Below are 19,715 nucleotides of genomic sequence, written 5' to 3'. Positions count from 1 at the left end.
ACCAACTCGAGACAGTAAGGTACCTTCTTTGACAATGACATTCACAGAGCTCTGGCTTTGCAGGTTCCTCTCATCTTTGACAGTCAAGGTGAACACGTAGGTTCCCACTTGCAGCCCAGCCACAGTGGCAACACTGCTGTTAGCATTCTCCAGCTGTACCCCGTCAGGCCCCCTGGACAAAGAGAGAAAATAAGAGGGTGGAGTTGTACCTGTCTGTTGTTCCCCTGTCCCTGATTCAGCAGGAACGGACAATTATTGCCTCAACTAAGACCCGAACTATTGTTTCCCAGACCTTGAGAGGGCATGTTTAAAAATACTCCATTTGGACAGAGTGATATTTGACCCCAAAATACACGCTACCTGCTGATCAGAAAATTCAATTCACCAGCTTTCAAACACATATAGCCTTATCCTTTGTAAGAGCTTCTAGAACATTCAAACCCTTTGCTGTTCCAGTTTGTAAAAGGAAGAAAGTGCTCTGAGCAGGTCTTTGATCAAAAGAATGATTTAAGAGTGATGTTTCTAAAAAGCATTTCTGGCCCAGTAGTTGGTTCAGCTCTTGCCAGCAAAGAAGCAAAATGCATGCCAAGCTCCCTCCTGCTGAGAAGTCGGGGAAAGGAAATGGGCCAAGGCTGCAGAGGAACTCTCAGGGTAAAACCATCCTCTTCTTAGCAGCTCTATAAGCAAAACTCCCCCCAGCTCCTGGACAGAATCACAGAGGACCCAGAACACCCCACATCCTTCCTTCCCCACTGTGGCCTCACACAGCAGCCGGCAGCAGAAGAGTGAGCTCTGTGCCAACATCCAGACACAACACTGCACACAGCAGACAGCCCTCCTCAAGGATCAAAATGCCTCAGAGCTTTCCTTAACACTACAGGACGATCACAGAAATCTGCAGATTCTCAGGTTTTGCTCTGTGTTGTTTTGCTGTTTAAATGAATAACCCTGACCCTAGCAGCCCCTCTGGAAACAGATTTCTCCAAGAAGCTATGCTAAGCATCATTTCTGCTGTAAAAACACCAGTAAAACTCAACTAAAAGGTTTAACAGCCGTATCTTCAACAATCATAATTAAAACATGCTGGGTTGAGGAAAATGAGGTTTTCCGAAAGAAACAAGAACTAAGGAAAATAATTTCTAGACTCCAACTCACCAATCATAAGGCAAGTGGTTTTTCAAGTCAAATTACAGCCCCTCCCCACCCATCTCTAATGCCCTAGTCAAAAACAAAAACAAAAATCCCAGTCTGTCCTGTGGTCGCTACCTTTGAAAATTGAGAATGCTTTTAAATCTTCCTTGGAATTCTTTTGCTTCCTGTTGAATCCTGCATATAATTTGAGTTCCATTTGTTATGGTTTAAAGGAGCTGAAAGAAACTGTGAGAACCAGGAATGGTTCGATTAGGTAATTCCAATTTAATTAGTATTATTTTGGTTCCTGCCTTTGGCCTCTGGCTAACATAAATGGTAAATGGTGTCTTCAAGGAAACAGTAACAGTGTAATGCTTTCATCTTGCAGATGAATTTTCAATTCTCCTTAATAGCTGCTCTGCCCCATCCCCCCTGCCAGCCTTACCCAGTTAATTTTGAGCAACAGTATTTTTCTGCTCCATTACCCCTTCCATCCTGCCTCTTAAGTGTAATTAAACTATGCATTTCAGCAGATGGATTGTACCTGTAAAAGCACCAGGACCACAAAGTACTACCTGGGGACAGCTGATGGTAAGCATTTTTTTTTTCTATCAAAAATTATCTTATATCATTTTATTAGAGTTGAAGTTTGGATTGCAAACATTTCTTTCTCAGTCACCCCTCTTGAAAGCTAATAAGAGTAAGTAAGTAAAATCACAGAAGCAAGTAAAACTTTGCCCTGCAAAGGTCTGGAGCTATTGCATACATAAGGGTTGTGTGTCAATACTCACTGTGTTTTTTCCCAGAGATATGAGATAATTTTCTGATCGTCTGAGCTTTTGCTGCCATCCAGGGTTGTGCTATCCACGGGAAGAGTTAGCTCTTTATCTGGGCCTGCATCTGCCTGTGGAGGCTTGTTGTTTTCTAGAAGACAGAGACTTGGAGGTCAAAAGCAGGCAGTCCAGCTGGAAAGGAGAGGAACCAACTGGGACGTACACTCTAGAAGCCACAAGGACTCCGCTTCTCCACCCACAGAACTGTCAGATACTGTGGGAGATACGGATATGGTCAGGGAGTTCACAATTAAGAATATAAGACTGAAACATATGAAACGATTCTGAAAGAACATGGCAGAATATAATGAAGTTACAATTCCGTGCTAAATTTGAAATATACTGTCATAAGCGTTCCAAATGAAAGGGTCTGAGAGATAAGGCAGGGCCTTCTTGAGGAAGTGGGCTTTAAGCTGGCCCTTAAAGGACTTGGTAGGATTTGGGATGGTAGAGACTCTTATCTGCTAGATCCCCTCGAAGGCACAATAACTAGCGAAGAACAAGGGCACAAGCTGACGCTGTGATGTGCTCCTTCTCTTTTGCTATGAAGAAAACCCCAGGGGAACGGACAACAGAAATTGCAGGGGCTCCACAAATTGGTACCTCCCACTTCTATCCTCATACAGCTCAGAACCTGAGCCCTCTTCTTCCCCAAGGTTCAAGGGACCAGCCAACAGAAGAGCCTGCACCACAAGGTTGGAACTTACCAGGCTGCACAATAACAGTCACTTGAGCGGTGGCCTGCTGTCCAATTGTGTCAGTCACTGTGAGCTGGTAAGTGTAGTCTCCTTCCTGCATGGCAGACAGCTGCAGGGTTGGTGTTCTAACACCCTGGGTAAATAAATACAGACAAGTGGAAAAGCAGACTCCCAGAACCATAACATCATACAGTAAGTCCTACTCTCACTTAACTGATTTACCCAGTTTTCTAAACCTAGGTTGGGCTATTATTGCCCAATTCAACATAAGTACTGAATGCTGAATCAGACACTGTGGGACATCTTGTTAAGTTTCCCCCTTCAAGAGAAAAACCCTCCCTGACACAGTAGCAGTTCCAGATACAGTCAGAGCTCTCACAAGGAAGGAGGGTACAGGCAAATGTAGAGATAACCAAGATCAGTCTCTCTCTGACACAAGCCAGAAAGACCATGAACATATAATAAAATAACACAATTTTAAAAACAATGTTCTTCCTACTGAGGCCATACAGTGTGATCCTAACAAAGCTGCCTCAATAAACATGGCAGCAACAACTCAAGATGCTATGTAATGCCACACTGTCCCCTTAAAGGTTTGTACACAATCTGTAAGCAGAAAAACCTAACAAAACTTAAACTAAAGCCAGGTGAAATGTGAGTTTTATCATGCCTCAAATCTGGAAACATAGACTCCTGAGTGTCAGAAGGAACATTATAAATAATTTAGAGCAAACTGCCAATGCAGGAACTTCCTTTAGAACAGCAGGCAAAATCTGGCAGCTTCTGGGATGAATACAGCTTGCAGACATTTATGAGGCCTTAGCGTCTCAAAAGTGGGAAAATTACATATAAAGGTCTAGATTTCTTGAAAAGCTAGAGGATCTAGTAACACTGGGGCCATACTCCAATGTGACAACAATGAGCTGGACCTGAGGGGCAGCTGACCCCTTCAGTCCGGCTTACATCCTCTGGCTCACCATAGACCCATCCAGTTTTCTTTATTTATTTATATTACCTGCCTGGTGACAGACCTAGTCTCCTCTTAAATACCTCCAGAGAGAAGATGCTCACCATCTAATCAGGCAAGCTCCTCCAATATGTAATAGACCTCACTAAGATCTGCACCCTTGTAGCTTCGAAAGAATTTGACTCCCTGGAATCACCCTAGAACAGTTAACATTTCTCATCCAGTCTTTTCCTCTAATACTAAACGTTTAAGATAAAGGTTTTTGTTAACGTGTTAACTAAAGGCCTCAAACTTTCTAGATGTTTTTTAAAAATGCAAATGTTCTATGCACAAATCTGACTTTGGTTATTAAAACGGAGCAAAAATAAGCCTTGGATGGGTGACCCAGCCCAGCAGCTCTAATTCCCCTGGGCAAGAAAAGACAGAAACCATTCCCTCCTACCTGCATCTCCATCACTTTCCCTTTGCTGCTTGGGCTGAGTGACCACTCATAGCTGGCGATGCCGTGATCATCGGTGCTCTGATTCCCAAAGAGGGTGATGGAGTTCTGGGGCAGAGTGATCACTTGGTTGGGGCCTGCGTTGGCCACAGGGGGGTAATCCACGGCCTTGTTCACTGTCAGGCTTGCAGTGGTAGAGTTGGTAGCTCCATCAGAGTCTACTACAGTTAAGCTATCAGGGCAGAGAGGGGAGTACAGTCAGGGATGTGCTTAAGGAAAAAGGAATAAACATGAGAGAACTGAAAATTGAGGCTGAAAAATACCAAGGTGACAGGGTTACCAACTGGTAACCAATTCTTACCTATTCCTTTTGGAAAGGTAGAGTAATACTAGACGCTAACACTGACTGAGGGTTTACTGTGTGCCAGGCACTGCTAAGTGCTTTATATTGTATTCAGTCCTTACAATAGCTCTCTAAAGTACTATCTCCATTTTACTCCTTACGTATAAGGGGAAACTGAGACAGAGAGAAGTAAAGTAACTTGCCCAAGCTTGAAAGCTTGAAAGTAGTGGAGTCAGGATCTGAATCCGGGCAATATACTTTAGCACCATTTTGCTCTGCTGCCTGCATGTGTCGGTGGCTGGGACCTCTGCAAGGTCCCACTGTCTGATCGGGCCCTCACAGCAATCACAGAATAGGTATCATCAATCTCACTTTATAGGAGGCTTAGAAAGGCTAAGGAACCTGCCTGGAGCTACATGGTGAGCCAAGATGCTCTGATTCCAAAGCCTAGAACCAAGTCTTAAGGAGTGATAATCTCTGGCCTCTATTCCTATGGGGCTCAACAACGCTACACTAAATAAAGCAACCTCTGACTGCAGCAGACTCTCCTCCCATCATCCTGTTTTGGCTGTGTACACAGCATGAGAATGGACTTCCCAGGCAGACAGCCTCTAGGATTGACCAGGAGGGCTGGCTCCAGTAAGACAGGAGCCTTAGATGGAAATGAATTCTCCTACGCAACAGTCCCACAGTTTGTGGCAGTGTGAAAGATGATTTGCAAGAGGAAAAAAAAAATGTTCATTTATAAGAGCAGGCTTTTACCTAAATGATGCCTTCCAGCTGAACAGCCTAAAGCTTCTCTTGCCACCTCAAAATGTGAGCATAAGCAAGCAAGGAGGTTTGGGCTCCTTCCATTTTGCTGACAGAAAGAGGAAAAGCATAGAAAAGACATGTCGTTTGTTTATGTGGTGTTATATCACCACCAGCCACAGAAAGAGTCAGACATCTGTGGAATTTTATCCCACAGTCTCACCTTTTACCTATGGTCTTAAAGGGGATTTTTTGGGATTAGAGCCTTTAGAAAAAGAGCACAAAAACATCAGATACCTAGACATGCACAAATCAGCAAACATCTGAAAAAGAAAAATCTATAGAAGTTTTCCTCTTTTTCCAGTTTCTCTGTTTACACAGGTTTTTTTTTTTTTTTTTAACATATCCTATTTGTCTCTTAGTTCAGAACAAAAACAAATTATAGACAAATGGCAAAATGGCAGCGGCCCATTACTCTGATTTTCACCTCAAACAGTCCCTGGCTTGTATGTAAGAATCCTGGAACCAGACAGCAGCTGACCACAGGGTTGAGGCCACTGCCACATAGGGGAAAAGAAAAGGTAAGTGGAATCAAACAGATTGGACCTTAATGTTTATCAAATCCAATCCCGTCATTTCATGAATTGAGGCTTAGATAAAAAGAGTAACTCCCAATACCCCACCCACCTAAAACACTCTAGGTTAACACTATGGTTAAAAGCTTAAGACAGACTGGGAGTTCGAAATTTGCAGATACTGACAGGCATATGTACAAGAGATAAACAAGATTATACTGTATAGCACAGGGAAATAAATATATACAAGATATAGTGGTAGCTCACATCAAAAATATGCGACAATGAATATATGTATGTTCATGAATAACTGAAAAATTGTGCTCTATGCTGGAAATTGACACAACATTGTAAAATGACTATAACTCAATAAAAAAAATGAAAAAAAAAAAAAGGTTAAGACTCTGGAGTCAGACAGCCTGTGTGTCCTTGGGCAAGTTACTTAACCTTTCTGTACCTAAATTTATTCACCTGTAACATAAGAGTAATTGTAATACCAGCTACAAGGATATTAAATGAGCTACTGTGTACAAAGAGGTCACACAACACTAACCACTAGTTAACGTTCAAGAAGCAGTAGCTATTATTGGTACTATTTCAAAAAGGATCAATGTGACACAGGCTAAATTCCATAAATGTTAAAATTCCTGCATTAGAAATCTAAGGTAAAAACCAACTCACATTTCCATTTTAAGGCAATGAGAAGGCTCCTACCTTGTTGCAGTGGCAGCTACCTTTAATTCCCCTAAGTCTTGAGACAGTGAGAGTGCTGCTGAGTCAGAACTTGCATATTTATTTAAATGGTAGATGCTGTGCTAGGACATTTATCGCTGTGTCCCTGACAGTGTCTAAAACGTGATTAATCTCAGATCCAGTGGAGAAGATGGACACCCATGAACAAGCTGTTATGCCACGGCAGGCGCCACATAGAGGCACTGAGCGCAAAAGGGAAAGAGGAGAGACATATTCTCTCCTCTGTGGTGGAATCTCAGAGAGTCTCGCAGAAAACTGAAGAAGTCTTTAAAGATAGGCAGAACTCCAACAGATTGAGAAGGGTATTCAGGGAAGCATAAACAAAACACTTATGGGTCAAGTCAAAGAGGAGAGTAGAATGGGCCCTGACTCGGAGTTAGAAAATCTGCATTTCAGTTTTGGCTGTGTGACCGCAGAGAAGTTAGTAAATACACTGAGCCTCAATTTTCTCAGATGTAAAATGAGGATAGCACAGTGCACACATGGTGTTTATATGACACTCATGTACAAGTGCCTTGTAACATACAAAGAATAATGCAAATATAAAGAGGATTACTCTAGAGTCAGCCTCTGTTAATCACTCTTATTAATTACAATATAGAATGTCAACACCAGTTTCCAAAAAGACTGACTTTGAATCAAATTCTCCAAAAAGCCCTGACACAGAAAGATCCTACAAATCATATTCAAATAAACCACTAGTCAAAAGTAAAGATTCTGAGATATTATAAGTTAAGGAAGCATTTCCCAAAGAGAAGAGATAATATGAGAATAGATTCCTTCTAGATTTTTCCTGAGAAAAGGCAAAGGAAGATGGGCCCTTTCATTTAATGACAAAAATGCTTAAAAAAAAAAAAAAAAAGTTTGGGTATATGCCAAGTAAGGCTTTGGGGATTAACTGTGGTGGATCCTGATGTATTGTGCAAGGATCTTTGTCCTAAAAACTTACCACTGCTATAACCACAACCACTACATGACTCAAAGAACCAATGGAACCAAAGGCTATATTACCAACCAATCTACAGGGAATTTGGTATCTGTCAGAGTTACTCCTATAAGAATATAAGACCCACAAGGGGATAAAAACAGACCATGGTAAACTTGAAGGATCCAAATTTACCTGAAAGTGTAGTTCCCAGGGACGAGCTTACTTAGTTTTAATATGGCTGTATCTTCAGAAATCTTCTCTTCTCTCAGAGGTCCCTTGAGTTCTTCCCAATGGTACTGGACGATTCTATCATCATCAGTGCTTTCTTGACCATAAAGAAACATCAGTCACAACATGAGAGTGCTGGGTCTCAGCACTTACTCAGTTTACACAAACCAGGGCAACTACCCAGAGATTTGAGGCTAGAAAAACTTTTTAAATTTACAGAGTATCTCTCTAGTGTATTTCTTCCCTAAGATTATTGGGTCATTCTGCCTCTCTATGAATATTTCACTGCATAGTTTTCCAGGGACTCCAACACAGGCAACCTCTGGTTAAAATGCTACAGTATAAAAAAAGGAAAATCAAAATTTCTTAAACACATGGAAGGATACTCAACCTCACTAAAAATAAAAGAAATGCAAACTTAAATTACACTTGAGACAGCACTTTTTAACCTATCAAAAGTTTCATAACACATGATATGGGTAAAGGTATGGCGAAAGAGGCCCCCTGATAAGCCATGGTGGAAGCATAAATTGACACACCCTATATAAAGAGCAATTTGGCAAAATTTGTCTTTGCCCTGCAATTCCTTCTCTAGGAGTTTATCCTACAGATATACTTGCACATGTGTTCAATGTCATGCTTACAAGATTATGCATGGTAACATTATTTGTAACAGCAAATCAAAAATAACCTAAATGGTCATCAGGAGACTGACTGAAAACAAGTATATATCCCTACAATGAAATTATCCATGTAACAGTTAAAAGAAAAAGAAGAATGAAGAAGTAATGCATGTACTGATCAAGAAAAATTCTCCAATATATAGAAACAAGCATTGTACCGTAACAGTGTGCATAATGTCTTAACATAAAGACTGTATATATATTTTCTTATATAGGCGTAAAATAGCTCTAGAAAGATACATAAAATAATACCATTGGTTGTCTAGAGGAAAACTAGATAGTTGCAAGATAGGGATGGTAATGATTCTTTTCATTGTATACCTTTACATATTATTAAACTTTGATCCATTCAAAAATACAAAATAAAATCATACTATGTGAGCCCTTTCTACCACTCTCACAAGTATTTCTTCCTATTCTGTCTCTTCCTCTTGGCCTGCTACTCTTCTCTCTTCCTCTTCTTACCAGAACCATCTACGTTAAATGCTAAACCTTGCTGGAGATTCCTCTGCTAAAGCCATGACTACCTCTGCCAAAACCACTGCTGGTGCCAAGGCAGTGAGGGTAACAAAGTCTTAATGGGTCTCAAAAGAAACCAAGCAAACAAGGTGATAGGACTGAACTCCCCTGCACACATACAGCTAGGATCAAAGACTAAGACCCAGAAATCCTCTCATGTCACCTCTCAGGTAACACTACTTTGAAGGGTAAAATAATGAGCCCAGGCAGGGGTGTGGAGCACACTCTGTGTCTCTCTTCAGGAGAAGGCTGACAACAGTCCTGCTAAGCAGTGATGGCTGGATGAGAGCTCCTCGTCAAGACTCAGTTACTTCTCTTACCATGATAGGAAGGAGCTTTGTTTCCATAACTGAGAATGGCAACTCTAGCAAAGCAAATTTGAAAACCAGCAAGTTTCAATTGAAATAATGCTGAATATATGAATCATCTCACTTTCTTACCATTTCAGAGCAGAAATATTACTTCAGACAAGCCACACGGGGATTTTATACAGGGCCTGTCTGGTATTTACTTCCTAATCAGTTGCTTCTGATGGTTGGTTTTCCCATACACAGCCAAGAAGACTGGCCTAAACAGTATGCAGATATAGCTGGACCCAAATCTTCTACCAGAGTTTTCTACCAGAGTACACAGTGAATGCTATTCTAAAACATCATGTTAGACAAGTACTCACGGCTGCCATCAATGACTGTAGAAGTGGTTGGCAGAGAGATCTCCTGGAACTGTGGTGATACAATGGCAACAGGAGGCTGATTCTTACGGGGCTCTGCAAAGACATGACCCAGAAGAAATTGCAAGAGGGGCTTTATAAATTATAGGAGAAGCAGGCCAATTTCCATTACATAACTGATTGCTGAAGCATCGCCAGATGGGAAAGTCAGAAGATCAGGTTGCCATTCTAACCTGACACCTGGGAGTGTTAAAGCCTCTTCTGAACCTGATGATTGCTAAGGCCATAGTGTGTTCTCTCAACACTCATGTGCTATCTAGTACAGGAGAAGTACTATGGCAGCAAGTGACTGCCTTCAGGCAAGCTGAGTAGAGGTGGATGACAAACAAGTTTTGTGCAATAAAAGCCTTGGCAAGCAAACTGTCCCTTGGCACTTGGCACAGACTGTGCTGAAAAGATAATGAGTGATTTCTTAACCATCCCTGATCTGTGCGTGAGGTGACTAGGGCTGAATGATGGGAAGGTCACAAAACACTCCAGCCCACTTGAATGACTGTGAGCTACAAACCCAGTGGCCTTTTGAGAAATAATCAAATGGTCCTGATGCTAAGCACATTTTTAGGGAGGTGAAAGGACTTGTAGTTCCAGGAATGAAAAGAAAATCTATTACCAACAAAGACAGAAAATAGTATTAAGAGTTTGTGCCAATGTATGTGCTATTTTCCAACTTCCCCTAAATTTCTCTGAAAATGCAAAACAAGGTATCTTGCTAATACACTGTAATCTATCAACAGAGGATCACTTAAAAATAACGATGCGATTTGTTTTCCAAGACAGAAGAGGACTGGCAGGGTTTAAACGAAGAATTCTGTGTGCAAAGGCCCACATTTCTGGAAAGAGATCAGACAGAGCCAGCCATTGGCCTGGTTCTTTTTCTACATGCTTCTCCCAGGCTCCTGGCTTTTATGTCTCTTAATTGCAGCACATGATCCTCTCTCAGCATGACCCACTTGGAGAAGAAATTCTCAAGTAGGGAGGCCATACTGCACTGTGGGCCATGTGACTAATGTTTCCATGCCCAGCCAGGTGTTCCACCTAGAATTAAACTATATACACTTTGCCATCCTAACCTTTTACTACATTAAACTAAGAATTGCCCAATACATAAATATATTACAAAAAAAAAAAAAGGAAATTTAAAAACCCTAAAGTCAAATCTCCATCCCCTTGGGAATCCAGCAGAGGGAGCAATGGAGACTTGACCAAGGTTGGGAAACATACCTGGTTTTACTGTCACATTCACATAGCCTTCCCCGTGGGTATTCTGACCATCTACAATCACTTTGAATTCATACAGGCCTGGAGTGAGCTGCAGAGGTGAGAGAAGATCTTTTAGACAACCACAAAGAGCAGCAATTATACTTAAAAATAACACATGTCTGAACTTTCCAGTGCTGATTCTTGCACTCTCCTCTTGTACCATTTCCAAGATGGAGAAAGGAAACTAGCTGAAGAGATGAAACAATAAATTATAAACTAAAAAACCATCTCTTTTCATGTGAATCTTATTACTAGCTGACTCTAGAACAACAGAAGGGATTTCAATATCTCTGTACTCCCATTTTCTTTTCAGAAGAATATTAAAGGCCCAACCATCCTACTTTAGTTATGAAATTAAAACAATCATCTCTGCAAAGAAAAACATTCTGTAAAAACACCAAATAGCTCCCAAATATCTGAATATTTTCCCCTCCTGATTTTCACTAACTGTATGAACATAATATAAAAGAAAAAACATCACCCACAATCCCATTGGTCCTAACACAACAAGTATTCATTTTGTTTTTTAAATTTCCTTCCAATCTTTTACCATATACAAAAAACAGCTAGAAACAGTTCATTTGTTCAACAAATATTTATTCAGAACCAATTACATACTGGTCATTGTCCTAGGCTTGGGGTCTGGAGATGAGTAATGTAAGATTCCCTACCTTCAAGGAGCTCATATTTCAGTAGTACTGAAGGCCTAGCTAGAAAGCAGGGTAGAGCTCAGTGGCAGAAAGCATGCTTAGCATGCACAAGGTCCTGTGTTCAATCCCCAGTATCGCCATAAATAAATAAACAAACAAATAAAACTAAATCCCCCCCAAAAAACAACAAAAAAACTCAACACAAGGCCTAGCTAAAATCATGATGTATATCAAACTTTTATTGTTCTTTCTTCCATTCATTTAGCATGAACACTTTCCCCATTAGAACAATCTTTTTAATAGTTATTTTAATGGCTGCAGAATAGTATATGAAGAAATGTGCCATAATTCACATAAGCATTTCATACTGTTGGGAATTTGGGTTATTCCCAAATTTTTACTATTTTACCTAATGCTATGATGAACATCTTTCAGGTAAAATGATTTTTTTCCTTTCTTTTGGATTGTCTTCTTTGGGTAAATGCTAACTGACCGCATGTAATGCTCTCCTTCCTTGGCTTTCACATCTCTGCCTACTCCTCATCTATTTCCTCTTCCTTCCATACCTTTTAATGAAAGCGTTCCCCAGGATTCAAACTGCATGCATTTACTTTTCACTCTACACACTCTCTTTCGATGATTTCATCTATTACCATGGCTTGAGTTGTCATTTATTTAAGGTCCATATAAAAATTTATCTTTCTAGCCCAGACTTGTATCCTCATGTCTAGCCCCTTACCCTGAGCTATTTATTGGTCACCTCCACTCACTGTTTCACAGGGACCTCAAATTCGCTCTATCTCCAAATGAATTAATCATCTGTAAACCTTCCCCAAACCTGCTCTTTTTTCTACACTCCTCATTTCAGTGAATATCACTACAAACGTACCAACATTCACTCAGATGTCTAAGCCAAAAAGCTAGAGTTATCCTAGACGTCTCTTCCCCAACACCTCCACCCAATTAATTGATCACCAAGACTTATCAAGTTGTCTCCATAATGTTTCTCAAATCCACTCACTTCTTTCCATTCAGACTACCATCACCTTAGTTTTTAACCACTCACAGCACAGTTGTTAAGAGCATGGGCTTTAGAGATGGAAAGTTCCAGTTCAAATCTACCATTTAATAGCACTGTACACTTTGGCCAAATCATTTTATTTTTCTAATTTTTAGTTTTGTCATTTGGAAAACATATTAATATTTCTATCTTGAGATTGTTAGGAAGATTAAATGAAATAACTGCATAAAATAATTAGCAATCTGTCTGGTGCATGGTATAAGCTCAACAGGTGGTTTTTAAGTTTTATTTGTTTAGCTTTTTTTTAAACTCAGATTATTATCATCTCAAAACTACATTTTTCAACAGATTCCTCACTGGTCTCCTTGGTTTTGAGTCTTTTCTCCCCCAATCTACAGTCAGGGTGATCTTTCTAAACTGAAAATATGAACATGTCATTCCCCTGCTTAAAACCTTCCAAAGGTTCCATATTCCCTCTGGATAAGATTCAAAGTCCTTATTCTGGCACACAAGGCTCTGTGCAATACGGCCCTTGCATCTCTCCAATTTACCTGTGCCACTGCTCTTCTCATACCATAGGTCTAGTCAGATGAACCACATATAATTCCCTTTTCCCACATTTTCTCTCTACTATTTGGCCCAGCAGCCATACTGCTTCCTCTTCTTGGGGTATTATCACTCCATCCTGTACCCAGTTAGTCACCTGTCATGACCTAATTAGGTCAGGTCAACTCTAAGAAAGCTACTCTAACTCCCCAGGGTTGCAATACCCTCTGCACTGACCTAATATATCCCTGTTATAATTACCTGCTTCTAGTCAGAATCACCTACTAGACTCTATTGTTCTTGAATGTTAAGATTATGATTAATTCACTGGTAAATTCCCCAATACCTGCCACATAGTATACACTGAACAGTTGTTGAATGATTGAGTGAATAAATAAATGAGATTGCTTGGCCAAAGAATATGAACATTTTTATGGCTCTTAATAACTACACTAAATCCCAAAAAAGACTGAGCCAATTTACACAATCATGTGGCCACAAATAACCTAGCTTATCTCCCAAATTCTAAAATCCTTATGTTACCCTTAAAAGCTGTTTAGTGTATATTTTCAGCTATCACCACTATGCTTATACAGTATTCTCACCAAAACTGAAAATTTGAGAATCATACACTAACAAATACTGGATGTCAGCCAGCAAGACTTCTGGAGGATTCACTTCTGAAAGATTATTCCTGACTTAAATGTGGACAGAAAATTCTATACTATACATTTTAGAAAATGGTCAATACCTTCACCCCAACCCTGCAAGTGACAGGAGGCAAATTCACCTTGGACAGTTTGAGGATCTGGGAATGTTTCCCTTCCATTTCTCCACTGTAGTCTTTAGGATGAGTAATCAGCTGCCAGTTGTAGGTGTAGGTTTCTCCTATAGAAGGGCAGTTACAAAAATCATGAAAATACACACCTACATACCAAGAGGGCATCACACAGCCTGCCAATACCAAATCTCTTCTAAATCTTGACAAAGCCTTAGTTTCCAAGATTCCACCCCAAAGCCTAAAAGAAAGCTCAACATTCTGTTCAAAGAAAGGGTGGATTCTGCTGACTCAGCTATGGTTAGGCTTCTTCCACTCTTCCAGCAATGCTCACTCCTGCCTCATACCCACCTTGCTTTGGGCTAGTCCTCCCCCAAAATACCAGGTTGCTCATGGTATAGCATCCCAGTGAAAACACATGCCCTACCAACCACTATGGGTGAACTCGCTGGGAACAAAGGCCATTTTCTCACAAAACTTCTTTTGCAGCAAAGAACAGCAATGACTTCTAAATAACATGGTTCAAAAATAGCGTTTTACAGAGTGCTAACAATGCTCGTCTCACTGAGGTCATAACACCCTGGTGAGTTAAAAGAGCTACTTCATTCCTGCTGAGCTAAATAACACACTGCAGAAGATGGTAGGGGATGGACCATTTAAAACAGGCCCCACTGAAATTAATTAAGATCAAATGAAGCATTAAATGGTCCTCATTTGTAGCTCAGACTACATGACTGGGTAGGGTGAGGATAGAATCCTGTTATCTAAATGGAATATCCCCCCATCCCCCTCCCCCAGTTAAAGTGGTCTTAAATTTTTTTTTTGGAACAAAATGCATTTCTGGCCATGAAAGGGTGGGATTTGGTAGGAAGGTTTAGTTTAAGTTCCTACCCAAAAAGGGAAAAATAAAAGGAAAAATACTTACAGAGAATGGTCCTTTTCTTATTTTATGAGTTCAAAAGTTAAAGTTAACACATAGAACTTAATCCCAAACAGCCTTCATCTTAAGGCCAGATTTTACTTTATAAGCCTGAGATAACAGATCTATTACTCTTCCTTTCTTCACAAAATACTAGCTTTGTTTTGGCCACCTGCCAGCCCCAGGCAGCTCTCATAAATGTATATGTACAAGTTAGGTGAGGAGTAGGAAAGAAGCAGAAGTAGGACTGGTGCTAAGAGATGACACTTCTTGAACCGTACTTGGAATTTTTTTTTTCACACAAAAAACAGACTCAGATAGTTTGAGAACTGACAATTTTATAACATCTAAGACTAGCAACACAAATTTCAAAAAATGACGATATTCCTAGAACAGAAAAGCTCAGGGAATGAATTATACCTTACAGACAGAAATCTGCCCAAGGGCAAGAACAACTGAGTATAGGTCTGTTAGACAGAATGCTGGTTTTAATGATTCAGGGCAGTGGTTTTCAAACCATGCCTCTGAACCCTAGAGGGACCCTGAGAGGTGCTTCAGGGGCTGCCACAGGAGATGAGGGGGATGAAAAACAGGCAGAGCTTGTCCTGCCTCACTGTCCCCAACCTTTGAAAGTTTGAAACCATCCACCTCATACATCTGATAAAGGCTGAAGAACCTGGGGAGAGGAGAGTTGAAAGAATCTGTTTCTGAACCGATGTGTTTTGGAATACTGATACACGAGGTGATATTAACTTGCAGAAATGTATACGCAAATAGGGGTTAGAAAAGAAAATACATGAGAGCCAGGATATCTTTCACCAGAGTGGAAGCAACTGCAGCTAAAGACAGTTCTTTCCTCACCTGCATCTTCAAAGATCACCAAATCCATTTACCATAACTTACCACCAGAAGAGGAAAGGAAAAAGTTTCTCTAGAGGAAGGTAGAATGAACTGATAAGGAAAACTCAATTTGAGGACAGCAATACAACACAGAAAGGGCATCTAGAAAAGTACATTTTGCATAAATATACTATTTGGTATTAGGCCCCAAACGTAGGGATATTGTATTGGAAATGTGTACCTAAAATGGAAGGACCTCATCCTGAATAGACTGTGGCAGCTACTTAACTAACCTTATAATGAGCTACGTCACTAACCTTACAATGAGAGTAATATAAACCCAATGCAATCATTTCCACCAAAGTATGCTTCACTCCATGTCACAGATAGTCTTAAGAGAATTTGTGTTTATAAGTCAAAGTTTGGTAAATTAACATATACGTCAAAGGTGAAAGGGATACTCATATTACACAAGTTTCCTTAAATAATAAACTAATCATCCCCCAATTTATATATCTTATAAATCTGATTTTTGTATATCACATTGGGCTTATCTTTTTTTTTTAAGTGACAAATCTGTATTTGCAGTAGTCTTAATAACTCCTCTATAAGCTCTATATCTGCTATTTACTAGTTGTCTGGCCGAAATAAACAGGGTAACCTGAGTTTCAGTTTCTTCCTCTTTTAAATGGGTATAATACAATCTCCATTTAACGAGCATCAATCAACAATGAAATCAAAAAAGAAATTTAAAAATATCTTGAGACAAATGACAATGAATACACAACCACACAAAATCAATGGGATGCAGCAAAAACAGTCCTAAGAAGGAAGTTCATAGCAATCAGGCCTTCCTCAAAAAATTAGAACAATCTCAAATAAACAACCTAACCTACCATCTAAACGAATTAGAAAAAGAAGAACAAACAAAACCCAAAGTCAGCAGAAGGAAAGAAATAATAAAGATCAGGGAGGAAATAAATAAAATAGAGATTCATGAATATTAGCTACGTTCTAGGCACTGAAACAGTGCCATTTCATTTTGCCCTTAAAGTAGCCTGATGAAGTAGGAATTACTATCCTCATATTACGGAGAAAGAAATGGAGACTTAGAGAAGTTAAATAATTTGCTTAAAATCATTCAGCTAATGACTGGTTGAGCTAGAATTTGAACCCAGACTTGACATCAAAGCCTATGATCTCAAAGATTATACTGTATTGCCTCTTATAGCACATCGGTGCATATGCAAGCTATACCCTACTCTTAAAGGAGTAAATGGGCTAAGGTATGTAGGTATCGTTATAAATCAAAACATTATCCAAATGTAAGAGGATGTTTTACCTTCACGTGGTTCTTGGAGAACAAACGCATTTAACTGAACTTCATTCTTAGGAAGCGTCATCTGAACACTCTCTCCAGCAGATACCACCAGTTCCTTTATAACTGGAAACAAAGAAAAGATATGAAATAAGTAATGAGATCTAGACTATCTCATTTCTTTCCCTCCTTTTGTGGCCAAATTTCTTCTATAAACAATATTCAGCTATTGCCTTCCTTTCCTTATTATTTACCCACTCTGTAATCCCCTGAAATTTGACTCTTATCCCCACTTTTCGACTGAAAAGGATCTTTTGAGATCATCAACAAACTTAACAAATCTAATAGTTGTTTCTCAACCCTCATCCTTCACCTCTGTGGCATCTAATACTACTGACTCTCTCCATCTTAAAACTCCTGGTTATCACGGCATCATATTGTTCTACTTTCTTCCTATTTCTCTGAGTTTTTCTCCACTGTGAGCTAAGTATGATCTGTCTCTAAGTTCTCTTTATACAGTACTTTTCACAGAATTCGATAAACAAGAGGTCAGTTCTGTTTCAAGGATCAACTTTATGCTCATATATAACTTTCTAATAAAATATAAAAAGTTCCTAGAAGAAAAGACAAATGTCTACAGCCTTAATTTTCTTTCCATTTAAATTGCTACAACCACAGACTTAGATAATTCCACCAATCTTAACTGGTCTTCCTTCTGCTAGCTCTCTCCATTAAATCCAATCTGTCTTCCTAAAACATCTATCACAGAGTGTTTCTAAAATACTCACCTACCAAGTTACTCTCCTACCCTAAGACCTCCACTCCCATGCCATGTTTAAGGCTAAACTCCTAACCTGGCTCTAGAGATCCATCATCATCTGATCACATCATTTCACCATTCCTACCCAATTCTGTCTCTAGATATATTCATTTTCCCTCTTGTGCTCCACAGAAGCCATAGTCTACTCTTGAGAACCTTGCTAAAGCTGTGTCCTTCAACTGGAGTGTGTGCTTACTTTACTCTAAACACAGTACTTTGTTTCTAGCTTAAAAGCCAGTCTTCTCTCCAGGAAATCTTTCTATACCTTTCTCAGTTCAAACTGATCTACTTCCTGAACTACTGTAACATTTTGGAACACCCACATCAGCTAGATACTGTCTTTATGCTATTCACCAGGTATTCCATACATGTCAGGATTTCTCAACTTTGGTACTATTGACATTCTGGACCAGATAATTCTTTGTTGTATGCCTAGGAGCAGGCGGTGGTTAGGGGGTGCGTCCTAAGCCTTGTAAGATGTTTAGCAGTACCCCTAGACTCTACCCACTATTTATACCCTCTCCTCCTCCTCCACAGCTGTTAACACCAAAAATGTTTACAGGCTATTGAGAACCACCAATTATATAAATCTTATTTCTCTAACAATAATTGTTCATTTGGTATGAGACCTAGGAATCAGAGAGCTTAAAGCAAACAACTGGTGTGTTCACCCACATTTCAAGACTGGGAGGTGAAAAGGGCTTCCTGACAAATATGAAATTTGAGATTTATCTGTCTGCTTGGGAACACTGAACTTGGGGAGAAATGAAACCATCCATTATGAAAGCTTCAGCATTATACACCCTGGGAGGTGGAATAAGAATTATCTGAAGTAACTTTCAAAGAAAAGAAAAGAAAAGAAAGAAACTCCCCACTTCAGAAGTATAATGGTCAAATATATAGCACAGCCCAAACTTTTCACAATTACATCAACACTTGCAAGCATTCTGCCTGAATACAAAAATTACTTTAGTGCTTCAGGGATGAAACCCTAAAATTTCATGTTGTATTACCACCAAAGTAGACCTTAGGAAATTAAAAGTCAGCAAAAATTTATTTTCACTGGCCCTGCTTCACCCTGCTGACTTTTTCAGGAGATAAAGATCAACAGTTTCCTTGATTAACCATTTCCTCCCAATACCTTAGAATGGAACTTATGAAGCATAGACTTGCTGTTAAGGCAATGCTCTATAATTCTTCCCGTGAGTTGCTTTAAAAATAAAGATGCTATCAAAATCAAAGAGAGAAATATCTGACCTACAACCAGCCATTCAGAAGGCAAACAGATGTACAGATCCAACCCTTTCCTCCCAGTGGCCTCTGTTTGTTTGGTTCCTGGAACATTATTTAATTGAAACTTGTGCCTTTAAATCCCAGGCACAGTGCAAACCGGCTCTGAGAGAAGGAGCCTCATAAATTCCCATAGGCTGGAGCTTACTGAAAAGGAGAGTCCCAGTCCTATGATTACAGGGACACCAACAGGATTATTTTTCTTCCTCTAACCTACAGTATTCAAAAGTCATGCCTCCCTTCTTTCCTTCCACTAAAAGGTTAACACTTTGATCAAAGGATCTATTTTCCCATCCTATCTCCAAGGGCAGAAGCAAAGGGCCTCACCTGGTGCTGAGGTGCTTGGGAAAGAGGCCTGGGGGGCAGAGGTAGCATAACTGTAGGAGGGAGTCACCAGCAGAGGGGGAGAAATCTGGATTTCCCCAGGGTTTTTTACTTGCTGAATGGCAGGCATAGTACCAGAGTCCTCTGACTTCTCAGACTGGACTGATACATTCTTCGACCAACCAGGAATCTTCGCAGACAGGTTTGTGGTTAAGTGATTAGAAATTTTAACTGCTTTTTGGACCTAAAGAAATGCAAAAATTCATTTGAATAGGCAAAAATTATACAGCCAATTTTTTAGATTATGTTTCATGAAATAATTGCATGTTCAATGTTTTTTGAAAAATGCAAAACTGTCAAAAATATTACAGA

General features: G+C 39.8%; 1 protein-coding gene across 3 annotated transcripts in view; it reads right to left on the bottom strand.

Moving 5' to 3' along the window:
* The window catches only part of KIAA0319L (KIAA0319 like), a 90,742-nt gene that overhangs the window by 18,674 nt on the left and 52,353 nt on the right, over positions 1–19,715 (bottom strand). For all 3 annotated transcript variants that reach the window (XM_010977552.3, XM_031464713.2, XM_010977551.3), the window contains exons 4-13: positions 19,347–19,587; positions 16,934–17,035; positions 13,845–13,942; positions 10,799–10,886; positions 9,521–9,613; positions 7,610–7,742; positions 4,072–4,300; positions 2,672–2,795; positions 1,923–2,055; positions 24–172 (exon numbers count right to left, since the gene is read on the bottom strand). In XM_010977552.3, the coding sequence (XP_010975854.2) occupies positions 24–172; positions 1,923–2,055; positions 2,672–2,795; positions 4,072–4,300; positions 7,610–7,742; positions 9,521–9,613; positions 10,799–10,886; positions 13,845–13,942; positions 16,934–17,035; positions 19,347–19,587 (1,390 nt within the window). The remainder of the gene's footprint in view (positions 1–23; positions 173–1,922; positions 2,056–2,671; positions 2,796–4,071; positions 4,301–7,609; positions 7,743–9,520; positions 9,614–10,798; positions 10,887–13,844; positions 13,943–16,933; positions 17,036–19,346; positions 19,588–19,715) is intronic.

Source organism: Camelus dromedarius, chromosome 14, assembly GCF_036321535.1.
Source record: "Camelus dromedarius isolate mCamDro1 chromosome 14, mCamDro1.pat, whole genome shotgun sequence".
Classification (NCBI taxonomy): Eukaryota; Metazoa; Chordata; class Mammalia; order Artiodactyla; family Camelidae; genus Camelus; species Camelus dromedarius.
Note: the sequence above shows the minus strand (reverse complement) of the source record. Positions and strands in the feature narration are given on the sequence as shown.